This window comes from Theobroma cacao, chromosome 1, assembly GCF_000208745.1.
Source record: "Theobroma cacao cultivar B97-61/B2 chromosome 1, Criollo_cocoa_genome_V2, whole genome shotgun sequence".
NCBI lineage: Eukaryota > Viridiplantae > Streptophyta > Magnoliopsida > Malvales > Malvaceae > Theobroma > Theobroma cacao.
The window spans coordinates 32,058,308-32,083,595 of record NC_030850.1 but is presented as its reverse complement, the minus strand read 5'-3'; the positions used below and the strand labels follow the sequence as shown (position 1 = coordinate 32,083,595).

The window sequence follows — 25,288 nt, the reverse complement described above, 5'->3', positions numbered from 1 at the left end:
GTTAATAGGAAAACAGCTTGAGCACCAATATTGGCCAAGAACAAGGAAACAGAATTTAAACTGTAGTACACAACAGAATTAACTGTAGCACCATTAATTTTGGATTTAAATATTGTCAGAAGAACTTTGAAAAAGAAAGTGAAACAACAAACAGAATTATAGGAATTGCGTTTAGAGAGTACAGGAAATAATGTGTTCTTCTCACAACCAAATAAATCATAAATCAAAACTTCTCTCTTCGGGTGATGAGTAGATTAACTGTGAATAAGTAGCACCATGCGCGCTTGCTATGCATCACTTTGTGTAGAGAACATCCTCCCATGGATGGCGGTACAGCGGCTGCTTCAGTCTCTTCTGGTCAAAGGTGTGCCTGGGTTCAAAAGAAAAATCAAGGCAAGAACCAGATCACTGCATAAAAGGTCTTTGGAATACTTTGTATGTGTGTATTTAATGTGAAGAAAAAACATTAGAAAACACTGGTGGAGTTCTAATTATGTCCCTTGGAAACTACACCTAAAACCCTTGTCAGATTTAAGCCAAAAAGTACTTAGACCATTACTGATAGACAGTCTAATTCTAGCACCACTATATTGGCACATATATAGCTACTCAAAGAATATAATGTATTCCGACTCACCCGATCAAACCAATGGAGCGCGCTAGCACAAATAGTCCATTCAGATAACCAATTTCAACAATCTCATCAATCTCTGGTTTACTGAACATTCCGCTGCTAACAAGAAGATCCAAGAAAAGAGAGCCTATAGCACCATCTACATTGAGAACAAGGTTGTTGGCCTTTGACAAGGTATATGACTCAACTTGAACTGCATACTCCATGTACTTCACTGAAGGGAAATGGGTGCGTGCAAACAGTTGTAGTAGCTCCACTCTCTTATCTCTGTTGTCTCCTCTCTTGATCCTTCATATTTTCAACAAACAGAATAAACCATCAAAAATGTAAATTTAGACAAAATGTTAAAGAGTCAGGAGATGTTAAACACGCACACAAAATTGTAGAATAATCCATTGTCAGCCACTTATCATTTCATTATCACTGATCAATGAACACGTATCTAAGAGAAGAGATATGAATTCTTTATCTTCAGCTCACAGGAAGTGAAAAATGACTGAACAAAAGGGGTAAAAACAATTCCTTATGAGCAAATAGTAGACTGTGAAAAAAATGGATTAATACTGCACCTGTGTCCAATACCAGGAACACGAATACCCTTCTTTTTCATGCCTTCAACAAACTCATATGGCGAAAGTCCCTGTGGGCAAGAAACAGAAAGGATAGCATCTTAAGATTGTCATATTTTTTCTCACTTGTCAAGTATGAACTGTTTATTATTTGATTGATAGCTCACTCTATCACAAGCATCCTTGAAATACCGAGCAGCATCATCAATGGCCCCACCAAATCTGGGACCAATTGTAAGCAAACCTGTTACCAGAAAAATCAATCATATTAGTCATGAGATGCAACCAATATGCCAACACTACATCAAGCATAAATAAAAAAGACAATTAGGCAAGGATGGAAGCCAGTTATGTTCAAGATATATACCGGAGACAAGGCTAGAAACAAGATCCTTTCCAGCCCTTGCAGTGACTATAGCATTGTGAGCACCAGAGACACAGGGACCATGATCAGCACATAACATGATGCAGATCTGATCATAGAAACCATTAATGAGCTAAAATTCCAAAGATGGTAAGAATCCAAAAATAGAAATTCAAGGAAAAGGGTTCCTTGAAAAATAACAATTTGAAACTCCTACCTCAATAAAACGAGTACAGTAATGAGGAAGGCTACGCTTGAACCACAAAAGAGAGATGACGTCACCTACTCCTAAACCTTGTTCTATAATGGAGGACATTGGAACGCCAGCATAACGTGGCTCTTCACCTGCACGGCCAGGAACAAAATGAGGCAGCCAGTATTCTTGCTCATAGATGAATGCTACTAAAGTATTAAAAGAGAAATATAGATTCAAACCTCTGTCATCAGAGATGGTAGATATAATATGAGTTGGAGCTCGAACTTTCCCACTTTTAATTGCACTATTAAGATCCTCAGGAATCTGGGGAGGGTTGAATTCTTTTGCTGCAGTAATTTTCCCCTCTTCAACCTAGAAGGAGGAGTCAGATATAAGTCCCTTGGGATGTTTAAAAGCATAACGAGAAGAAACAATAGAGAAAAGAATACAAATACAAGTGATCAACCCGTACAAGTTTCTCAAATGTCTCCTTAATTGCAGTCTCAAATGCTTCATATGAAGTGGGAACAACAGCACCAGCCTCTTTCAATGCGTGATTTTTTGCTTGTGCTGATTCCATTTCCCCACCACTTTTAGCACCCTTTAAAAAGATAGTTTTAGAGGTAAATCGAACCTGTTCTGGCTAAACACTAAATCAAAGCTTTGAGATAGTAACTCACAGCGTGACCAAACTGCACTTCTGATTTGAATAGCCTTGCGCACGTTCCACTAACCCAAGCAACTACAGGTTTGTTTACTTTCCCCTGTTTTAGAGCTTCAACTAGTGAATATTCATCTCGACCCCCAAGTTCCCCAAGCACCACCATCATCTTGACCTGCAAGAAAACACGTCATAATTTTGCATTACTAGACTTGTAATATAAAATACAGAAACAAAAGTAGAGATAAGATCTTTTTGGGTTTAAGTTAATGATCATAACTGTTGTTTAAAGAACACATCTATACAGCATTGGACCGTAAATATCAACTAGACAATTAGACGTCATTTGGTACTTTAAGTACTTATTAGCAAATGTCCCTGCTGGAGTACGCATTATTACTGAAAGATTTTTTGGAAAGAAAGCGTAAGTCATGAACCATTAATGACCTATCTTTGAATACATTCAGATGATGAATTTTGTGATCCCAGGTATGGATGCTGTAAGAAATCAATGTTAAATATCAGAAAATCTTGTTGTCAGTAGAACTCTTCCAATTATATGCCAAAATGACATGTGCATTGCGAAGATTACAACACCTGTGGGATGTTATTGAATCGCAATATGTGGTCAGAAAGAGTTGAGCCAGGAAAGACATCTCCTCCAATTGCAATCCCTTCAGAAATTCAGAGCTTTTGTGAGTCCTGATTAAAACAGAACAAAACATGATCGATAAGGAACACTTACCTTCATAGATGCCATCTGTAACACGAGCAATTGTGTTGTAAAGTTCATTAGACATGCCACCCTGTGCATGGAAAAGACGATTCTCAGAACAAGGAGAAAAATTACCTACAGTCAAGTGGAAAAGGCCTTAAAATTGAATTAAATGCTTAGCCCTTGCACAAAAACTAAGCATAAAGTCACAAATCAATAAAAGAGCTCTATAATTTTGCCATTGCAGCCAAAGTTCAAGTGCAACACTAATATTTAATTTGGTAAGATTCAAAAATGACAAATGCAAAATAGTATTTGCATGCCTTTCAAAAAAAAATAGTATTGGCACAAGTTTGAGAAGAAAAGTGAACATACTGATTTAGAGACAAATCCAACAGATCCAGGTCTGTAAAGTTTGCAGTGGATGATGTTGTCAATTGTTCCAGCCGTATCACCAATCTTAAAAGCTCCTGCTTGGATACCTCCAACAGTGGCAGGGCCAATAACAACCTGAAACCATAGATGCCATTGCCGAGGTCAGGTACCAACTACTTAGTCTAGTTTCACATTGTTTAATGAAGAATGAAGGGAAGGTACAAAGTGTACAAATAAGGACCATTCATTAAATTCCTTCATATAATTTCGAGTCACTGTTGTTTCTAAAAAATCAAGGGACTAGAGATTGCTTCTACAAAATTTAATGATTAACGTGTCCATCCACATCAGTTCAGACAAAACCTTATTATTTGCTTGAGCATATGCAACCAACTGCTTAGTATCTGATTCCGGAACACCTTCAGCAATTATAGCCACCACTCTGATGGTCGGCTGTTTCAAAGCAGCCAATGATGAAGCTGCAGCACTGCATATGTATTGAAAATATGAAATACACTCATATTTTTTTTATTTGGGTGTCCCAAAAAAAAAAGAACAATCTGATTCAAGATTTCAAGTTTGAAGGCCAACCTTCTGAATGATGCAAAGTTGATAAAAACATCAGCAGTAGGGTGGGCAGCACAAGCTGCTTCAATGCTGCAAGTAATAGTCAAATTTGAGAAATTTATAGAACCCAAAGGGGGAAAATGCAAAAAGTGAGTAACCGAAGAAAATACTACAGGTTGAAAGAGAAAGCAGGGGAACATACGTTGAATTAACTGGGATTGCAATTTCTTGCTGACCAAAAAAGAGCTTTTGGAATCCCTCAGAACCTGGGTTGATAATTCCAGCAACAGAAGGTGTTTCCCTACCTAGAAAATTCAAAAATGGAAAGTTACGACTTAATTCCCTGGGCACATTAGTATCAAATATTAAAACTCAAACCACCCCACAATGATTAAGGATTAAATGAACACACCACAAAGAAAGTCAAAATCAAGCATTCGCTGAATAGGAAGCTGCTTGTAGTTGTAGAACAATGCCTGTGTAGTCCGGGAGAACAGTTGCCCTGTCGCCATATTCTAAAACCAGATCCCTGCAAATCATACAATGTTCTAGGAATGTTCAGGACTATAAGAAATCATAGAAACCCCTCTCAGGTTAAATCATTTTGCAACAACCTAAGAATGAAGGTAAAAGGAACAACCAGCGAGAAATTTAGAGTAATCAAATGAAGGAAGGAGAATTAAATAAAGAGCATCGACCCTGAGACGAAACAGAGTGGACTGGAAATCTGGAATACAGAAAGAGATATAAGCAAATAACAATGTAGAGGTTGTTTATGAGTAGTTAGTTGATTGATTTTGAAGGGAAGGGAAGGTGAAGAAATATTGAAGCACCAAAACAAGAACAAAAGGAAAGATGGCCGTTACGGGGGGTAGGGGCGGTTGGTTTGGTTCATCTTTGGTAGATCTCTTCTCCCGCGGTAGTTAGGCACGCCCTCCTTTCGTTTCAGTTTCGACTTTGAACGTTGGACGATCTTCGTATTTCTATGGGCCATAACTGGAACCAAGAGAGCAGAACGGGCCCAGGGGAAGGACCCAAAACCCAACCTGCGGCCATCCCTATTTAGGCAAAGCCCACAGACTAGCATACATTAAACTTACGAGTCGGAGTCCAGTATTTAAACTTGTTTAATCCGCAATGACTTCATTCTCTGAACTTTAAAATTTGGATATGTGAAAGAAAATTTTCTAATTTACATAAAATTTATCTCTCGAAAGCTACATTTAAAGTTCATTAAATATGTATCAAATATCTCCGTAGTAATATTTTTTGTTTTTTGGGTATAAGGTAGATCTTTTCTTAGCAAACTAGCCTGAAAAGAAAAATGTTAATTTGTAGGTGCTTAATGGTTGGAGCCCACATGCATGAAAACTTTGACCCTGTTTTTACTTCTTCAGTGACTATGAAGTGCTGTAGGACATGATAAAATATCCAAGTTGGGAGGTTGGTTGTTTTATAATACACAATTTTCCTACGTACTACTCATCCAATAGAATTGGACTAAATCTTCTTTAGCCATGCTTTGCCCATTTTCTTTCCATTTCACTATCTCGAAACTGTATAACAAATTTCAAATAACCAGTTCAAATCATGAGAAAAAGATGGAAAGTGAGCTTTATTTACTGCCACAAAATAGCTTCTAGCTGATTGATGCAATAACCGGAGGTATACGCTACATGGTGACGGGTGAGAGCAAGGGAGACCGAGATATGTACAATTCTTTGATAATTTGTACAACTTACAGGGGTAAACATGAGGAAAAGCCAAAAAAGAAACAAAAAGAAAAAGCGAAAGGAATTGTCATATTATTCACGATCCTACAAAGTAAGGGTCTGTAAATTTGAGATTTGTCCAAACCCTGTGTTTTCAGGTTGAGTTCTATCATCATGAAGAACAAGCAACTTTAGGGTGCCTGATTCTCTTAACCAGGCAGTAACTACGGGACCTGTTGATACAAATCTACCTAAGTTACACTTAGCAAGCCGAAAGGGTGCACCCATGCCAGTAAAGAGTGACTCAACGGTTCGTCTTAATGCACCATCACCAACTACTTTGCTATGTTTGCCCCATCCGGTCAAAATGCTGGACAAAGAAGGAAACATATATTTACTTTTGAAACAAGATAGCAAAAGGAACATTTTAACCAGCCCATATAAATGCAAAACCAATTTGGTTACCTTAACAGTTTTGGCAATTCATGACCTTCAAAAATGATAGAACGTATGTTTAGCAACCATGCATGCACCATTGCTCGAGCAGCACCAGAGGACATAAGATGCAAATCTAAGCAAGAATTTGACCATACATTCTCCCACACTTGCCGACGTTTCCCTTCAAGCACAACTAGTTGGGCTCCCCGTTTCTACAAGGAACATTCTAACAGGGTCAAGCTTTTAGAATAAAGAAGTTCCTAAAATCATGAAGATAAGAAGCAATAAACATCATAGTGAAACACAACTAAGTAAGAAGGATATCAAACTAGTGGTGCAACTACATTACAATAGCTAACCTGACCAAAGTGCCAAAGCATGTCAGTCAGAGCATTATAAAAGGCAGATGCAGTCGAAGAGTCCATCAACTTCACTTCATCAAATAGGGATTGAGCTTGGATCCAAACATTCTCCCTATAGCCCATAAGAAGCCCATGGGCCACGCCATAGACCTGATTATCAAACAACCGGAGCTCTTCCAACAACATTGAAGCATCCTCAAAGGAATCACAGCGGCTGCATCCAAAGCAATACACACAACTGATCATCCATGTTTTTCAGATAAAGGTTGTTTTAACATGTGCAACAACAAAAGAGGAGGATTGACAGATGAAGTCCCACTATTTACAAATCACATAAACCTAGCCGCATCAAGTCAATTTCAGGGCCTGACATACTGTGTGCTTGATTTGTTCAACAGCAAGTGGATAATGAGTAAGCTAATGAAGCAAAAATCAAAAGTTGCAGAAAAATGCACATATATCAGTCCTGCATTATTACAGGCAATGACATTTCTAGCTCTAGACTTCAACAATGATCAATTAAACCTTGTTCACACATAAATGAGAAATTTTAAGGCACATGTATGACCAAAAGAAATGGAACCTTTACCATCCAGTTTTAAGTCATTTGATCAAATACAATTGAACATATACATAAAATTCTTAAACAGTTACTGTCACCTTTGTTTTTTAGGCAGAAACTAAGGCATATGACCCATGAGATACATATAGAGTGCCCATAAATTGTGCACAGGCAGGAAACTAATTTACAATGCCAACTTCAAAATTTTCAATAAACACTACTCAGTGGACCTCAAAACAAACGGGACTCTAGGACTCTTTTACCAAGTTCATGTTTTTCAATAAAAAAGAAATGAAAAGCAACCGATCTATTGATAGGCATAGAAAATGGTAAAAAATTATACCTGCAAGCATTTAAGATGGCTGAAAATGTGACAACATTTGGTTTAATCTCTAACTCATGCATCTTTTGGAAAACTCCCAAGATGCATAAGATTTCCTGCTTGCCTCTGCAATCTTTCTTTGCTTGACCTCCTTTCTCAGCAGCTAGCTGCCCAAAAAATTTTATGACCTGGTTATCCTCCCCATCTCTTGCTTTGCCTTCAATACTATGCCCAATGACCAATGAAGAAGATTCAGTTTGCAACGCACTGATCTCACCACCAGCATCAAACGCACATTCAGAAGTTGCAGACCGACCAAAAGCATCAATGATAGAATTGTATGTAACAACATTAGGCCTGATCCCTTCCTTTGTCATCTCATCAAGCAAGGATACAGCAGATTCCACCAACCCATTCTTGCACAAGGCATCAATTAATGCACTATACAGTACAACATCAGCCTTTAATCCTACCCGCTTAAACTCTCTAAAAACATCCATTGCCTCCTCATATAAACCACCCTTTGAATACACATCGATTACTGTTGAGTAAGTCAATAAATTAGGTGACACCTTTTGTGTTTTCATCTCCTCAAACAATCTTCTAACTTCATCATACTTCCCTTGTTTCCCATATCCACCCAAGAGCGCATTGTAAGTAACAACATCCTTCCTGATCCCAGAACCCTCCATCTCCCTACAAATATCTAAAGCCTCCTCAAACCTACCAAGCTTTGCATAAATAGAAAGCACAGTATTATATGAAACTCTATCCAAACCAATACCCAAAAATTTCATTTCATTAAACAAATTAAGCGCATCATCAAATCTACCAGCCTTTGCATATCCATCAATCATAGTACTATAAGTAACAACATTAGGCAAAATATTTTTTGTAGGCATTTCAGCCATAATCTCGAAAGCCAAATCCATTTGTCCACCTTTACAAACCGCATCCAAAAGTGTATTATAAGTGAAAATATCTTGATCAATCCCTCTATGAACCATCTCACTAAACAAATTCCTTGCGGCCTCCCATAAACCCCCTCTACTACAAACCGCAAGCAAAGAATTAAAAGTAATTCGATCTGGCTGCACTCCACTCCTTAACATCTCATCGAAAATCTCCACAACCCTTTTAAACTCCACACCTCCTTTCCCACAAGCATCAATCACAGCATTATATGTAACTAAATTTGGCTTCAACCCATTGTTTTTCATGGAATCGAAAACCTTTATTGCCTCATCACTATACCCACTTCTCCCAAAGGCACTAATCAAAGCAGAAAAGGCATAAACAGTATTTCCATAACCCTCAGTCAATGCAGTCTCGAAAATGCCCTTGGCAAGCTCAACTTTTCCCAATCTACCGAGAATACTAATCATGGCACTAGCCAATTTTCCTTGTTCAGTTTTTCTTCTTTCTCTTCTAACCGCGAATTGAAAACATTTGATGGCCTTTTCATACTCACCTCTGTTTCCAAGCTCTCGAAGCAAGAAAGTATAGTCATCGGAGCCGCAAAGCTTCGACTCGAACGAGACGAGAACCCTTTCGAGGCCCGAATGGCCGTTATGTAAGGCGAGTTGAAGGACTTCTTCAGCTATGGAGGTGTGGCGGGTGTTGGTGCTAGTTTTGGGCCGGCCCAAGTGCATTTTTGAGACGAACCGGGTCGACCGTCGACCAGAGAAATCGGGGGCGAGGGAAGGGAAAGGAACGGGGCTCTGAGAGAGGGGAGAACGGGTGCTGGCAGCGGCTGCAGCGGCTGTGGTGGCGGGTTTCGCCGCATTGCAAGGTGAAGGAGGGGGCTTCGAAAGGGAAAACTTTTGGGGGCGAGTTTGGTTGCGGTGGTTGTTCTGGTGGTTGCGGTGGTTTTTGAGGTGGTTTTGTGGGTATTGATGGTTCTGGTAGGGCTTTGTTGTTGCTGTGATTGAACAGTGCGGCGGAGTTGAAGCCATTCAGTAATTCTCGATTGCTTTTTCCAAAGACGGCGTCGTATTCTATACGGGGAGAAGGAAGAGAGAGATTAACTAAAGCCGAAGAGGGTTTTGACAGGGTCTGGGGAGAAGGGGCGGAGGAGAGCGAGAGGCCATTGGGAAATGGAGGACAGTGAAGGAGAAAGTCTGGGTTTTTCTTTGAAGAGATAAGAGAGAAGAGAGAGAGACGCTCAGCTGAGTTGGCCCTTTTAGTTCAGACATTGATATCTACGCCCACTCGTGTCAGTACTATTTCACTCCAATTTTTTTGTTTTCTTTTGAGGCTTTGTAAGGATATTTTTAATTTTTTATTTAATTATTCGGCAACATTAGATGAATCTTGCTTTTGGCTAAAATTACCCGAGAATTTGGTCCAATCACAATACGTTTTCTGAATCTCTATTCCAACATACCCTGGATTTAGTGGGTCCACTTGCTGATGTGGACTACAATATCTGAATCTCAAACGTGTCAAAATCCTGACATGGTATGTGTAAAAATGGACGTGGGTGGTGATTTGTCGGTTCGTTAGTGACGCTTGATGAAGAAGAGTAAGGTGATGTGCATGAGAGCACGTAAAGCGGCGTCGCACCAAATTGATTTTTAGCGAATTAAAATAGTCACGGATTGGGTGGGTTAGGAGGGGAAACTCTGTATCGAATCCAGCTAACGAGGATTTAATGGCATAGCCTGTACATCACAAATGAAGATGACTGATTAAATTTACCATACCATCCCTTATGATTCCTGCGAAGTTTCTAGAGTTCAACTTGCTGGAGTGGGGAGCACGCACGAAATTAGTCAGGTCGAATATCAGGTTTTTACATGGCGGTAGAAGAAAATTGAAAGCAAATCCACATCATTCGTATTTTAAGCTCATACTGTTTAAAACAGTTGACTTTACATGAGCCTCATAAACGTTCTTTATTTTGTCACGTCGTTAAGTTTAAACACTTCGCTTAAAGCTTCATTTGATTTTACATTTGATTGCAATCATATTAGGTTTGATCACAAACAGCTTCTAGCAGGGGTGGAGCCAGAAGGTGACAGGTAGCGTCGACCCTCACTCCTTTATTTTTAATTTTTTATTGCTAGAATTATAAATTTTGATATATAATATAATTATTCTTATAATTATCTTTTAATTTTTTTTATGTAATATCTTAAATTTGTCACTAACTTCTACCCAGTTGCATATAACTGTTGAGGGAGAGAATTGATGAAGGGGAAGAATGAAATATTACCCTAAGGGCAGTTTTATCATTTATGGGGGAAGACAGTATGAAATGAGGGCAAGGGCAGGGGAGTGCATAAAGTATTCTACTAGCTGCATTTGCCTCTAGAAAGATACATTCGGATTCAATTCTACAAGCTACAAAGGTACAATTTGTATGAGAAGGTGCTAATGCTCTCCATCAGAATGACGTATTGAGAGAAGGCGCTAATGCTATCATCCAAAATTAGGTTGTCATCTGCCAAAACCTGGGAACAATGAATCAAAAATAAACTTTTTGACAGTCAAAACATACTCTTCTGGCCTCCCATTGGCGGAAAAGGGGACTTCAGTAAGTCTTTTTTCTCACAACCGGTTTCCGCACTTCTTTTTTCGCAGTTGTCATAAAACCTGGTGTCGGTATTCCCGTAGCGGCTTGGTAAATGTCCTTTAGTCTTTATGAATAGGTATACAGCAAAGGAGAACATTATAATCAGAGTTTATCCATACGAATATGAGATCTTGAAGCATATGATAGAGAAGCATATTCGAGTTACCTTGGAATGCTGAGAAAGAGAGTAATCACTGAAACTCCGACAATTAGGGGGAATACTGGTGCAGGAGTTAATTCCTGTAGGTATGCCAGAGAAGTAAGAAATTAACAAGGAGTAAATGCGCAACAAAAATTTTGGACAGCAAGAATACATAATATGCCACGGATTGACCATCATGATAATACTTCAACAAAAGAAAGGTGGACTCCATAAACCTAAGGTCACTTCTGTTCTACATAGATGAATAATTGTTTGGAAAAATGAAAATTATGCATTGAAATCAAACAAACCTGTTTGCGATGATCCTCCTCCACCCTGTATCTGAGGGGACCCACATGAATTTGGGCATTCTTCTCTAGGTCAACCTCAATAATCTCAGACTCAAATTTATGAGTGGTTGAAGGGAGATTGGATTTGAGCTGCAAGATATGCTTGCCTCTAGGCAAGTCCTTGACCTGGAAGAAGTTGGATAATGGCAGTTGGAAGACAGACTCAATTTTAGACGTGTCACCAGCTGACTTAATTTCTACCAATAAATGAGAAGTATGTAGTTCCCCAATCCTATTCACTTCAACATGGCCACTTAAGATGGTCATTTCTGGCTGTTCAAAGACCAAAAAGTCCAATCCCTTGATATCCTTGTTTCCAACCTGACAAGTGACAAATCAACCACATACTAATCAGACTTCAATCTTAGTAGGTCTATGGCTATATGGAGATAATTCTCTCTCAAAGACTCGGGGTGTTTTGAATTTGAAGAAGCTTCACCTAGTTGATCAGGAATCATACAACCTTACTATCCATAGAACCCACAAAAGAAAATTGCATCAATGTCAGTCATAGATAGATACAAAGCTTCACACAAATAATGGCAGTAAGGTCTTAAAACAGCTAAAGCACAGCAGAAACCAAAAAAGGGGAAAAAAATTCTAGCAAACAGAACCGACCTTTACAGATACCGATTCAGGAGATGCACGCTCAATTTTAGCACTACCGAAGCCATCCTTCTGCACAACTTTGATTGAATATGTTGTGTCAGGAACAAGTCCTCGCAGACGATACCTCCCAGATGAATCAGTCACCGTCTCCTCATAGTAGCCTTTTGACTCTGAACGGGCCTCAATTGAAACCCCTTCTTTTGGTTGGCCAGACAGCAGAGTCACTGAACCCATTGCACTGTGGAGAAATTAAACAACCTTAAAACCACACAAAGTACTTTGATTCTGACCTAAGCTAGACATTTGCAGGAAGTCATACATACTAAGTTTAGCAGTTGAGTAGCAGGGAATGTTTGCAACATCATAAGAATTTTCATAGAAAGTAAGTTTCATACAAGGGAATCTTAAAGAACTCATGATGGCAACATCATTAAACTTTCAATATAAAGTTTGACACACAACCCAGGCTGCTAATACTTAGTGAGATATGATGCAAGATCAGAAGTTCAAATTGTAACTTAACTGAAAAACAGTGTTAGAAAAAAAATGAATAACACATATTTGAATTAAGTTACCTTAAAATTCTAGAACTAAAAATTTAAGGTATTTTAATGTAAACCAGGCCTGGAAATAAACTTATCATCGATAGTATCATGGAAGTATGCTCTTAACTGTTTACAGTAACAAATAGACAACCAAGGGAGAGTGAAAACAGAAAGAAAACCTGTAGGCAACACGTGTGGCATGGAAAACAACTTCTCTAGATTCTCCAGAACCGAGTTCTATTGCCTGCGCTGAAGGTGAGAAGGCATACTCCTACAAGAGAAGTCATTGGTTGAAGTAATTAATCATTAACCTAGCTTCAGCACATAAACAAAAACTTTATGCGGGTCTTCTTCAAGAAAGCAGGTTTAATTATGTTGCACCATTAGTTTTATTTAATATTTAGTGGAGTAATTAATTCAAACCAGACTAGTTTTAAAACTCCTTTTGCTGTGTTTCTGTTTTTATACATGTCAATATGGTCTTGATTATTAAGCCTGACTCACCATCAACTCCAATTAACCAAATGCCTGGTTTCCTATTACAGCTTCATCTAACATTAGCAATTGTACATTCAAATCTGAAGAAAGAGGAAAAATTACCTTTAGCAGAGGCCGCAGATAGAAGCTTCCAGGAAATAAATTCTCAAAGACGAAGATTCCACCAGTCCCTGATATTGAGTTGTTCCTATACCCATCATCCCCACTCAATGACAACAGAAGAGGAGGGATAGGTTCATTGGCATCATCCTTGGAATATATTTTCACAGATATTTGACTAAGCTTCTGACAAGAAAAAGCATACGGGCCTACTTGTTTAAGATGAAAGCCAGGCTGTACCAAATAAGAAAGACATCAGGGAATACCACAATCAGTTGCACACAAAGGAAACAAAGAACAGGAGTTACACATTGAAGAAGATCAACAGCTCAGCTAAATAGATCCCTATCTTTAGTATTTATATCACGCTGAAACTGTAACTGGAAACTGTATATTAACTATGGTTCCATGACTCTTCAGATCTAGGAGCATTTGTCACATGAGAAGGGTGAAAAACAACAGCTTAGCTTTGAGCTTATTTTCTATCTAATCACAGAAATTCAACTAAAGGCACCCATGGACTTAAATGCTAGAAATTCACATCACCAGGTTCCAACTTCTATGTATCACATGCCTTTTCTATTTATTGTTAGTAATCACAAGAGTGCAGGCTAGTAGCAGTTCACAACTACTGGATTTACTACCTCCATAAAGCATGCTTCTCTCCTCTACCATTAAAATCGTTTAGACATTCAAAGTACATTTCATGATCTCTACTTAACATTTTGCTAATTAAAATTGCATTGCCAGCAATGGTTTTAGCTCTTCCTTCAATAAAAGAACTCCCCTACTCAAATAATCAATTGTTTCCAAGAGTAAAAAAGTTAATTTAGTGAGAATAAACAGGAAACTATAGGAAACCGTATATCATATGATTGCATATGCATTACATATTCATATTAGGCCAGAAGACTACCAACACAGCCCATGTATCCCCACGGTTTTGAAGACAAAAGCTGTTCAAATAGCAATCAATAACAAGAAAATCATCATGTTCACTTATCCCAAAAAAAAAGAAAGAAATTAAGAAAATTATCCTGTTTACTAATCCAAAAAAAAAATTAATGCTTCGAATATCAATAAAATGATTAACAATGATAAAGCTAAATAAAAATTGGTAAAAGAATGTGAACTTGATATTTATAAGAGAAGCTAACGTATACAAAAGGCACCAAGAGCATGTTAGACGTCAAATTTGAAGAGGGGATGCAAACACATTGCTTTAAGTTGATGTTAAAATTCCATACCTTTGAAGCCTTGATATCATAAGTTATATCATCATATAGAGGTCCTGCAAAAAAAGAACCATCTTCCTCTGTGGCCGTTTCAAGCACAAGTTCTCCTTTCTTGACCGGAGAAATGCTACCATCCTCACCAGCATTAACCCTTACATGAACACCGGAAATAGGGGGAGAAACTGATCCCTCCAAGTATAACCCTGGTCGACCAGAGAAGGGAGGCACTGAAGCTTGGCAACCATCATTTGTCACCAAAACCTAAGAAAACAGAGTAAAGAATTCATCAATATGAAGATAGTTTAAACATTGCAGAGAACTTTCTTATGTAAGTTTCTTCATTGGATGCTTACATGGTGTAGTCTAGGATAAAACAAAATCTTTTTTTCACCATTATTCCTGCAATAAATCACAATTTTTAGTAAAGAGTATGAATGGTGCACCAGTAGTCGCATAGAAAGAGATTGAACAGAGGTCTCATTGTAAGTTACAATGCTTCTAATGGAAGACACTTCATGATTAATCACCCTTTTCTTATTTCAAATGACAATGAGATTTATGGATGATAGTCAATTTTAAGAGCTACTTCATTTCAATCGCATTACATGGAGTATAACAGTATATCTACAAAAATCATATCATCTATCAAATGCATTTACGAATGACTGTATTGCATCTTTATAAAATTCTGATTGCATGGAATACAACGTTATATCACCTATCAAATGCATTTACCAATAACTCTATTACATCTTTAGAAAATTCTGATTTTCAACACCATTAAGACACTGTCACAATAGTGAACATTCGTGTAAGATCATCAATCAAAATTTTAGATTAGAATTGTTGGCAACAATAAATCCATAGTGCTCATGGACACATATAAAAAGCATGAATAAGGCTGAAGCAAGTAATAAACTCAAAGCATTGCTGCCTTCCTACAGATCATCATAAAAGTACTAATTCAGGCATGTATCCACCCACAAGAAAGGTTAACCATGTCCTTTCTTCAAGGAACTAATGAGAAAATGAAAAATTAAAATAATTACTCAAGTAATTAAACTAAATCTCAATTGGAAATAAACTCTCATAGTTCTGGAGATGTTACACATAATTATCAATATTTACAGAAAAATATCAAATTGCAAAAAGGAGAAAAAAGATGTAAAATTTCATGTCACAGTGATTAAATTACTTTAGGAGATAATATAGTTTAGCAAGGTCAAGCCATGTGAACAAGCAAAAAGGACATAACAGAGTAGACTGAACTTTACAGGAAACACATGCATTCACAAGCAAAAAGACATTCCAATCAGTTTTTTTTAAAGAGAGGAGATGATCATGATTGCTTTGAAATTTTCTGTAACGTGGAATGTTTGTGCTTTTCAGCCATAGAAAAATGTAAATGTACAATTGACACGAATGAATTAAGAAATACCTAGGGTCCCTAGGAAGAAAAGTAAGCTTTTCTCCAAGATTAGCCCACACAGAATACTCGTATACAGCAGTCCTTATTTGATCATTTACACTGGATGCAAGGTTGGCATTCGTGCTATGCATAACCATGCCTTCACCATTCAGAATGTCCAAAACGATACTCACAGGCAATTCATCAGATGAACTTGAATTGACATTGATTTGTCCTCTAAGGAGATACTTCTCTCCTTTCAGATAGATGGGCTACAGGAATGAAATAATGAAGCCAATAAGAAGTTAATATATTAAGAAAAGAATTGTAAATTCAACGTCAAAAAGAAACAAGAAGTATAATACTTTACCAATGGGTTAGATGTATCAATCTTCATTGATGAGCTCCCAAAGAAAATACATGAGTTAACAAAGTGAAGTTCATGCACTCCAGGGGATTCGACACAAATATATTGGGAACTTTTCTGCAGTTGCATAAGAGGGGGTGTTAATTCCTTAAAGAGAAACTCAAAAGTGTTTGCACATAATTATATAAGTTTTTGCTCTGAAAAATGACGATTTTAATGAACAGAGACCAACCTTAATGTTCAAATCAACAGGTGAACCATCTTGCTGAGTCATTAAAGCATCTACATCATGGGTAGATATAACATTGACCCAATAACCCTTTTGAACAAATTCAATTCCTTTAACATCCTCTGCACCAACAACCACATCAATGAAGCTTTGCTCCCAGCACCAGTTATCTGCCTTGGACACAGCTTCTGGAGAGGAGTGTTTGATCTTAAAAGATGAAAAACCATTACAGTATCAGCAGCATTCATATATTTAAACCACATACAAAAATGTTTAAACATATCAAGTAATACAACAAATCTAGGAACAAAGCACCATACCTCAAGCCTGTACTTTCCTGGCAAAACATCAGGAAACAGAAATTGGCCGCTCTGATCAGTCAAACTCACTGTCTTTCTCTGCTCATTACGTTGTCCAGCTAATCTCACAAGGGTAACAGAAACAGAAGCACCACATTTCTCCTTGCAAACTACTCGACCAAGGACATTGACTAGTGCCTTAATCATGTGAAGGTGAAAAACAAACATCAGTGAAAACTATTTAAATAAAACTGATCCATCATAAACACACAAGATCCTTTAAACAATCATTGCTGTCATCAAACAAATCCATAAATGAAGAAGTAAGAGAACCTACTCCAGAGCCTTGTTTGCAGCTTCATTGTACAAATTTGACAGAACGACAGATAAAGATAACATAATTCCTCAAAGGAATAACAATATAATCCATACAATCTACATTTATAGAGTGACTTGAAAACTCTTACAATATTACTAATCAACCAAATTAATATTCAAGCCCAGCCAGGGGCGAAGCCTCATTTAGCTTTGGGGGTTTTTTAATTTTTTTATATTATATAAAATTTTTAATATATCCTCTTAATGGCCCCCTCAAAATAATTTTTTATTTAATAATTAATATAAATAAATAATAACAAAAAATATCTCACATGCCTCACTCAATTTTAAAGGTTTTTTTATTTTCTTCTTTCAATTTATATTATTATTTTTATTTATTTTTTTATACTATTTGCTCATATGTTTTACGTTTCTATACATTTGCTTCTCTAAATTTTTACGAACCATCAACCATATTCTTTTTTTTTTTGTTATGTCATCTGTGGATTCCATTTTCTACTTGTCATATTCGTCTTTTTTCTATTATGTGGATTTTATTTTACATGATTTAATCTTTAAAAATTAATAAATTATTATGTAATTCTCAAATATAAGTTGTAGTGTTGCACTGTTCCTTAAAATTTCATCAATGTATCATTTTTTAATTAATGTTGATTATGTAAAAAGAAATTATTTTGAATATATCTTTTTTATATATTTTACGTTTTATATTTAGTTGAAAGGAAATTATCTTGAATATATAGTCTTTAAACAATCTTAATTATATAAGAGGAAATTATTAATCTTATATATGGTATTTAACTATTTATATTTTATGCATTATAGTTTTATATTTAGTATTATAAGTTTAAATAGAAATAAAATAAGAATATTGGATGTTGAATGCATTAATTTTTTTTTAAGTTTGATTAAAGTATGAGTAGTTTGAAAACAATTGACAAATTCTTTAAAAGAAAAGATGCAAATCATCCAAATAATTATCCCACAGTTAAGCTATCAAACCTCAATACTTCAACTCATGAACAAAAGCAATATAAATCAAAATATCTAACACTCAATCCGAAAGAAATAGATGTTTTTCAGTACATAATCTTTAATTGATGAATTAGAATTCAGAAAATATAATCGAGCACAACTTTCTTAAAAGACTATTGTAAGTCTTTCTTTTCTTGATTTATATGTTATATAAAATTATTTTCTTTTATCAATCTTTTGATTATTGATTAAGTTCAATATATTAGTTTTTAAAATTTTTAACCTTTATTCCTTTATCTCTGCGCCCCCCCGCCCCCCCCAACAAAAGTTGGCTAGCTCCGCCCTTGAGCCCGGCTATGCACCAAGTGAACGAAAACAGAAATCATGGTGGAATCTGAACATCTTAAGAATGCAGGATACAATATAGCATATACAACTGAAACATGGATACAAGTTTCAATTAGTGGGTAAACCGATCCCAACTTAACTTTTCCACTGAAATAAGAAATTTACCTGTGAAAATTCTACATTAAATAGTGGACTCTTGACCACAAGATCAGTATAAGGAGGCAAGAACAGAAGTTCAGGGGCACTCTCAGGTGTGGCAACCAAAGCAGATAAGCGATATTCTCCTGGTGGAACCTAAAAATTTTTGAAGATTGAAAGAAATATGGCACTTATCAGAAAATGAGAATTAATGCAAGAATATGTGTAAAAAACTACCATTGTGCAGAATCCTGCAACACTAAAAGTGCCAAACAAGATTTCAGAATCTCTGAATTTCACAGCCTAGAAAACAACCTCCTTTAACTCAATCCTCGTCATCATAATGCTCTTTAAAGTTGCATACCTCAAAGCAGAAATTTCCACTTTCATCTGTCTGTTTCACTTGTGGCTTGACATTCTCTGGTCCATGGGTCAAGGCTACCTAGGATTCAAAACACAATAATAGTAACAATTAGATATGCAGTAAAACAGTAACTGATAAAGAAGAAAAGCAATTCTTAAAGTTACCTTCGCCTTGTAACCTGAGTTAATTGTCCGGACTATGCCACAAACATCGTAAGAAACTGCTTTAATGTCTGCAACTGAAGCCATATTCGGCTTAACCTAGACAACGAGCAACAGAGGAAAGGTCACATGATGCACTGCAGAATCAACAAAGTTATAACAGTTCACCATGCTGATATGCAAAAAACTATTGTGCCTTCGAAACATAAAGAAAGGATGGATGCCACATCATAAATTCAAGAAAAGAATTTAAGATTTTATATCGTATACTTTACCAAGTAATCCTTCAACTGGTTGAACTTGTAATGCTCCTTTAAGGCCTCTATTGTATAGTGATTTGATGTAACCTAGAGCAATCACCATAGCAACTTTAACAGGGGAAATATTATAGGCAAAAAAAGTGTCAAATGCTAATAGTTAAATTTACTAAGTCTGCAACTACATTAAGAAATTTCCTAAACACACCAAACTTTAACAAGGAAAGAAGAAATTGGAGAAACAAAGTAAAAACAAATCAGCTGCCCATGGGAACTATGGTACATGTCTAACATTATGCCACTAGTGTGACGAATGGTTTGGTCCAACTTCCATTCTCAACTTTCCAGAATTGAAAAAAGCTGATAAGCTAAAATCCTCAATTAACCAAAATAAAATGCGATATCTGTGATTGACAAATTTCGTAAAGAGGTTAGATCCTATAAGCCATTAGGATCTAAACTTTAACAGAATGTTATTGAGTAAATGAACATTCAGCAAATTAAATAATAGACAGATTTTAAAAGACACAGATCTCATGACAGATAATGGTCTACTACTGGCCTAAGTTTACTTTAATGAATGAAATCACCAAGTGTTCAACCATATTAAGAAAAAGGATGGTCAATATTTGGCAATTGACAGATAATGCAACAATATCTAAGAAGTAACAAGAAATAACCCACAAACTTGGTAATTGAGAGCAATTGTCTAACCATACCTGGTCAAGCTTGTAATAACCTTCTTTATCGGTGATAGACCTTTCTTGACCATCAACTAGAATTTTAACACCCTCCACCCCAATGTCATTTGCATCAATAACACGTCCCCCAACAGAGAAACCAGTAACCTATATGTATATAGAAAGAAAGCGGATAGTCCAGTTAAATGTTTATATCATGAAAAAGGCAACACAAAACAAGGCAATGCTGAATATGCTATGCATAAACTGAAGAAAATCAAAGTTGATATGCTTTCAAAGAAATATTCCACAATGAAAAGGACAGGAAAGAGAAGATGTCAAACTTCTTTTTGTGACCTACGGAATTGCTTTGAGGCCTGGGAATAAAGAAGAAGGTTCACAGGAAGGATACACTTCTCATGCAGCCAAAGTCATGTTGATTATGTCAAGCATTCACACTCATCAATCACAAGAATTGTGCAAAGTAGTAGACAAGTATGAACAGTTGTTCTACAATGTACACACACACACACACACACACATATATATATATAGATATGTATATGTATATGTAGGAAAAAGCAGAGGCTGCCAGGCTGGATACCATAGACAACTAAAAGAACACCTTAACAAGACATGAGGATGGAGTTTTATATTTTACCTCAAATTTTTATAACAAAAAATGAAAAGTAAAAATAAAATCTTGAAGAACTGGATCATAAAACCACATTACGAGAAAAAACTTGTGGTGATTACCATGTTGGCAACAAAAAGCATCATACCTCAAACTTTTGGGGAACTGTTACATGTTGATGCTCAACCAACACTGACACAACAGAAGGTGAGACATCAAATACTGTGTTTTCACCCTTGTAGTATGGTATGAGTCTATAAAGGCCTGCAAGTCAGCCAAAGTAATCAAGCATCAGAATAAATTAAACTTCTATAACACATGCATGGAAACATAAGTTCTATTTTTCTCTCTGCCGTTAAGTTCCTAGCATTTATTCAGCTCAACTAAAATATCCTCATTGAAAAATAGATACAGAAGTAATTTATTAGGAAGACAAAAAGCTTGATAAGGAAAATCTGAACTGGTGTGTGACTGAAAAGCTCTCTCCAGGGTAAGAATAAAAGATAACTTAACTTAATAACCAAAAGCTTTGATAATAAACACTAAAAACAGCTACAATGAACAGGAAATAACCACATCCATAGAAGTAAGAACTACCAAGGCAATATAACTGAAGCCCCACTCTGTCAAACCTTAGCTCAGATTCTATGAGCAAGTCCAGCCATGTCTAGAACACAGACGGATTCGAAAGTTGATATCAGAATTGGTAAATAATAGCATTTTATTGGATGATAGGCATAGGTACTTACTAATAATTATCCCCTACTTTGCCGATTATGTAATCAGTCTTAAATTGGTTTATAAATGTCAAATGAGTGGACGGTGTGCATCCATGGAAAAATGAATATGTGCCTAGGTCAAACAAGCATTTAAATTGGCTTACCACAAGGTACTGATTTAAATGAGAACATCCCATCAGCATCTGATACAGCATCACAAAGAGCTTTTCTTTGTCCAGGGGCATTACCAGCACCTTGGGGACAATCTACCTCAATGACATCATCAGAATATAAATATATATGAACTCCCAAGATGGGATTTCCCTGCCAAACGAATAACATGATTTTCAAAGGGTGGAAGAAACATATAAACCTATGCATTACTGCATTATGCGCATAGGATAGTTAGACCTTCATATCCCCAGATGTGTAAATAAAAATAATATAGGAATCTCAACAGTTGTCCTTTAGTACCTGGGCAACCACAGAACCCTGGATGTCGTACCCAGGAACAAAGAAAATGTCTTCAACTACACCATTTTGAAATCCCAGGTCCACCTGCAAGAAGTACATTTCCAAATGGTTGGTATGTAATGCATACTCTTCTCTCTCAGAGTATGTAGCACACAAGAAATGGAGGAAATATAGAAAACCTCTGTAGAACCTCTAACTTCAATTTTCAAATCAGGATGTGAAGCACGTAATTTGTACTTTCCTGCACCATAAGAAGGATAACATGAAAAGTTAAAAACAGTAAAAGAGAGAGAGAGAGAGAGAGAGAGGTTTCTGTAATGCAAATTATTCTGGTAGACAAAGATATCATGTAAAGTAGGACAGAAGTGTAAGTATGGCCAAGTTAACTCTGCAAATTATTCTGGTAGATGAAGGAAAATTATCTAGTTACTAGCCGTTCAGTCAAATTTTGTACAGAAGATAGCTTCTGTTTGCTTAAATTCCACAAAAACCACAAACCATAACAGCATAAATATGAATGAATCGATACAGGAAACATACAAATTCTACAAACAAGAAAGTGACATGGAAGCATTCATACCTGGAATGATATTTTTGAACAAGTACCTTCCATTTGACAATGTTAATTCAGAAGAAACGAGATCATCATCAGGAGATAAAAGCTCCACATTCACATTTGAAGGACCTCCATTTTTAACTGAGCAGCTCTGTCCACCAACAGCTCCTGCAACCCTACCAGATAGGGTAAATCTGCAACATATAAATATGCAAAGTATTATTGGCATTGACATTCAGAGCACGAGCAGGAATAAAACTTAGATTGCACATAATCTGGACTAAGATAAAATATGAAAAAAGAAGACATAAGCTATAAAACAAACCCTGTAAACCGAAAATTAATATCTTCATTATTGTTGCAACCAGTGTCATCAATAACAACAGGAACCTACAAAATAGTTTTCTTGTCAAAAGGCAGAATCAAAGGTCATTTATCCAGAGGATAAAGGACACACAGGCAGTAAGAAAATCTTTGTAAAAGTAAAAATGAACCAAACCTTATCTGGGTCCCAAGACCATCCTTCTGGTCCACTGATTTTAATAACAAAAGAACCCTGCAAACAGAAACTCTCCATGATCAGTCAAACCGAGAATTTCATGCCCATACAGGCCGTGTGGAGTAAGCATGCAGCATACCTCAGCACCAAATATACAAGAGTATGAACATTCATATCGGGAAAAAACTATTAAAAGAGGTTGCAACCAGTATTAAAAGATTTAGAGAGCAGAACTATTCTTATACCGACATTAGGTTAGACTAAAATACAGTCTCCGAAATTCTCAACTATGAATTGAAATAATCGATGGCCAGAGTCAGTGTTCCTAAACCGACCTTATCATACACTGGAATGAAGTAGTATCCATTTGGAGCGCACTGAGTTCTTTCCTTTACCAATCCATCTACAGTGCGAAGCTCAACCTACAAATAAGCATAAATTTAAAATATGCATTAACGTGATCCTGAAATAGGATAATAAAACAGTTAAAATAATCCAAAAAATGAGCTTCAAATTTCGTATTGACTTAACAGATACGCGATGCTGAATCCATACCGTGATATGAGAATAATCTAATTTCGCATCAGTTGCCCTCCTCGATTTGATCAGAGATGAGCTCGCCTACAAAATGACCGATTCGTGTTCAGTTTAAATGGCGGCAATAACTCAATTTTTTTCTTAAAAAAAAAAGTCAAAATGACCGTTGCATCGCATAAATTTAATGAATCGAGAAAAACAGAAATAAAAAATCTCCGCTCGAGTAAAGCGAGATGCTCCAAATGAGTTCACCGCCTTGGAACTAACGGCCATCTAAATGTCCAAGAAAGAACCGACTTCAAGATTCAGAAATAGTCTACTTGAAACTTAGCTTGCATTTCCTGATCAACAAAAAATTAGTCCAAGGAACAAAAGGAAGTGCTAATGTTCACCTCAACGAAGCCGCCACATCCGTGGACGGAATTGGCGGAGGCAGATGAGATTGAGTAAAATACGATCAAGAAGTAAAGTAAAGCGTCACTGATCTTCATCTTCCCACGATTCGATTCTAATTGATTTGTCGAGGCTTTGGAGCCCGACGAGAGTGTTCTGAGGAAGAGAAAAGACTGAGGACGGATCTGGTCCTTGACGTTGGCTTTATACGTCAAATCATTTTATTTCAGATTGCTCTCCTCGGCAGAGGGGAGGGTTTACGGATTTAGAATCAGAATAACCCAAGCCTCAGATCTCTGTGTGTGAACCCAAACCAAATCATTTTGTTGGATCAATCTTAAATGTAAGCCCGATCAAAAAGCCCCTTTAAGGCCTTAACCAAAAAAAAAAAAAAACCATGAAAAAGGGTCAAAAATCTATTAGCAAGTGAGCACAATGTTTAAGCAGCGTAACAATTTAAAAAAAAATAATCAATTACTTATAGAGTTTTAATACCTTATTAAATACTAAAATTTAGATTAAAATTTTTCAAAAATAATGAATACCTTACCTATTAATATCTCTAATAAAATTAAATAATCAATCATCTAATCCTTTTTGTGAGACAAATCATAAACAGAAATATTAAACCTTAATATATTAGTATTTTTTATTACTTTCACATTAATTTTGTAACTACTTTGAAACCCTTAATACCTCATGTAAATTTTTTAAAATACTATAAGTAATAATTATTAAGAATTTATAAAATAGTTATTGTTAATAATATGTTTATTTTTTCTATAAAGAATTCTACATAGGATTTAGTTGAATTGTAGTTCGAGCTTGCTTTTTACTTTCTACAAAAACCAAAGTTAAACTTTTAAACCATAGATCAAGGATGACAAACAACACGTTTTTGGTAATTAATGATACGAAGCTTTTATTCTCAAAAAAAAAATAATAATGATACAAAGCTTTAAATTAATTTATTTTTTTATGAGGTTAGAATTACAACATTGCACCACAACATTAATGTATAATTGATGATGGTGTACAGCTGCACTACAACATTGCATAGGTGGTGCTCCATTAAATTGCCAGTCCATAGGTGCTACAATATATGTTTAACAACCCAGTTAAATCTTAATCATCACAATAAAATATAAATTTTTTCATTTAAAAACAATATTTGAATATTTTATTTGATGAAAACACATATCCATGTGTCTTGCCCCTAATTACCCAGCCAAGTCTACTTGATTGTAATACCTTCATTGATCCAAATTAATATTTTAAAAAGCTCATGCATTATTTTTAAAATTTTAAATATTTTTTTATTTTTTATTATATTCAATCAAAATTTATATTTTTTATTTTGATTTTATTTTATTTTTGGC

The 25,288-nt window shown here is 36.2% G+C and overlaps 3 protein-coding genes across 8 annotated transcripts; all 3 read right to left on the bottom strand.

The window, feature by feature from the left end:
* On the bottom strand, window positions 31-5,011 carry LOC18613719 (ATP-citrate synthase beta chain protein 2). 5 transcript variants are annotated; one of them, XM_007051080.2, is made up of 18 exons: window positions 4,948-4,997; window positions 4,722-4,808; window positions 4,494-4,610; window positions 4,284-4,386; window positions 4,106-4,171; window positions 3,878-4,001; window positions 3,515-3,649; window positions 3,170-3,230; window positions 3,022-3,098; window positions 2,444-2,599; window positions 2,236-2,364; window positions 2,003-2,135; window positions 1,785-1,912; window positions 1,571-1,676; window positions 1,371-1,447; window positions 1,204-1,274; window positions 638-922; window positions 31-370 (listed from the first exon to the last, which is right to left on the bottom strand). In XM_007051080.2, exons 3-18 carry the CDS (start codon window positions 4,591-4,593, stop codon window positions 295-297), a joined length of 1,827 nt encoding a protein of 608 aa, XP_007051142.2. In that variant the 5' UTR covers window positions 4,594-4,610; window positions 4,722-4,808; window positions 4,948-4,997; the 3' UTR covers window positions 31-294. The 5 variants fall into 5 exon arrangements, with proteins under 5 accessions (XP_007051142.2, XP_017980833.1, XP_017980765.1 ...); XM_018125344.1 differs by lacking the exon at window positions 4,722-4,808 and having other exon boundaries at window positions 4,948-5,011; XM_018125276.1 differs by lacking the exon at window positions 4,948-4,997 and having other exon boundaries at window positions 4,696-4,941.
* Window positions 5,673-9,690, bottom strand: LOC18613718 (pentatricopeptide repeat-containing protein At2g31400, chloroplastic). The gene is made up of 4 exons (XM_007051079.2): window positions 7,499-9,690; window positions 6,591-6,807; window positions 6,259-6,443; window positions 5,673-6,163 (listed from the first exon to the last, which is right to left on the bottom strand). The coding sequence occupies exons 1-4, from the start codon at window positions 9,430-9,432 to the stop codon at window positions 5,899-5,901; spliced, it is 2,601 nt and encodes an 866-aa protein (XP_007051141.1). The 5' UTR covers window positions 9,433-9,690; the 3' UTR covers window positions 5,673-5,898.
* LOC18613717 (nodal modulator 1) lies at window positions 10,667-24,122 on the bottom strand. Of its 2 annotated transcripts, XM_018129633.1 has the most exons (27): window positions 23,909-24,116; window positions 23,535-23,600; window positions 23,315-23,401; window positions 22,980-23,036; window positions 22,806-22,870; window positions 22,505-22,674; window positions 22,104-22,165; window positions 21,925-22,008; window positions 21,615-21,774; window positions 20,880-20,995; window positions 20,137-20,265; window positions 19,436-19,507; window positions 19,164-19,259; window positions 19,000-19,077; window positions 18,663-18,791; window positions 16,857-17,033; window positions 16,540-16,743; window positions 16,311-16,424; window positions 15,971-16,212; window positions 14,886-14,931; window positions 14,545-14,793; window positions 13,301-13,531; window positions 12,880-12,971; window positions 12,165-12,393; window positions 11,508-11,867; window positions 11,221-11,294; window positions 10,667-11,118 (listed from the first exon to the last, which is right to left on the bottom strand). In XM_018129633.1, exons 1-27 carry the CDS (start codon window positions 24,005-24,007, stop codon window positions 11,013-11,015), a joined length of 3,594 nt encoding a protein of 1,197 aa, XP_017985122.1. In that variant the 5' UTR covers window positions 24,008-24,116; the 3' UTR covers window positions 10,667-11,012. The 2 variants fall into 2 exon arrangements, with proteins under 2 accessions (XP_017985122.1, XP_017985129.1); XM_018129640.1 differs by lacking the exons at window positions 10,667-11,118; window positions 11,221-11,294 and having other exon boundaries at window positions 11,773-12,009; window positions 23,909-24,122.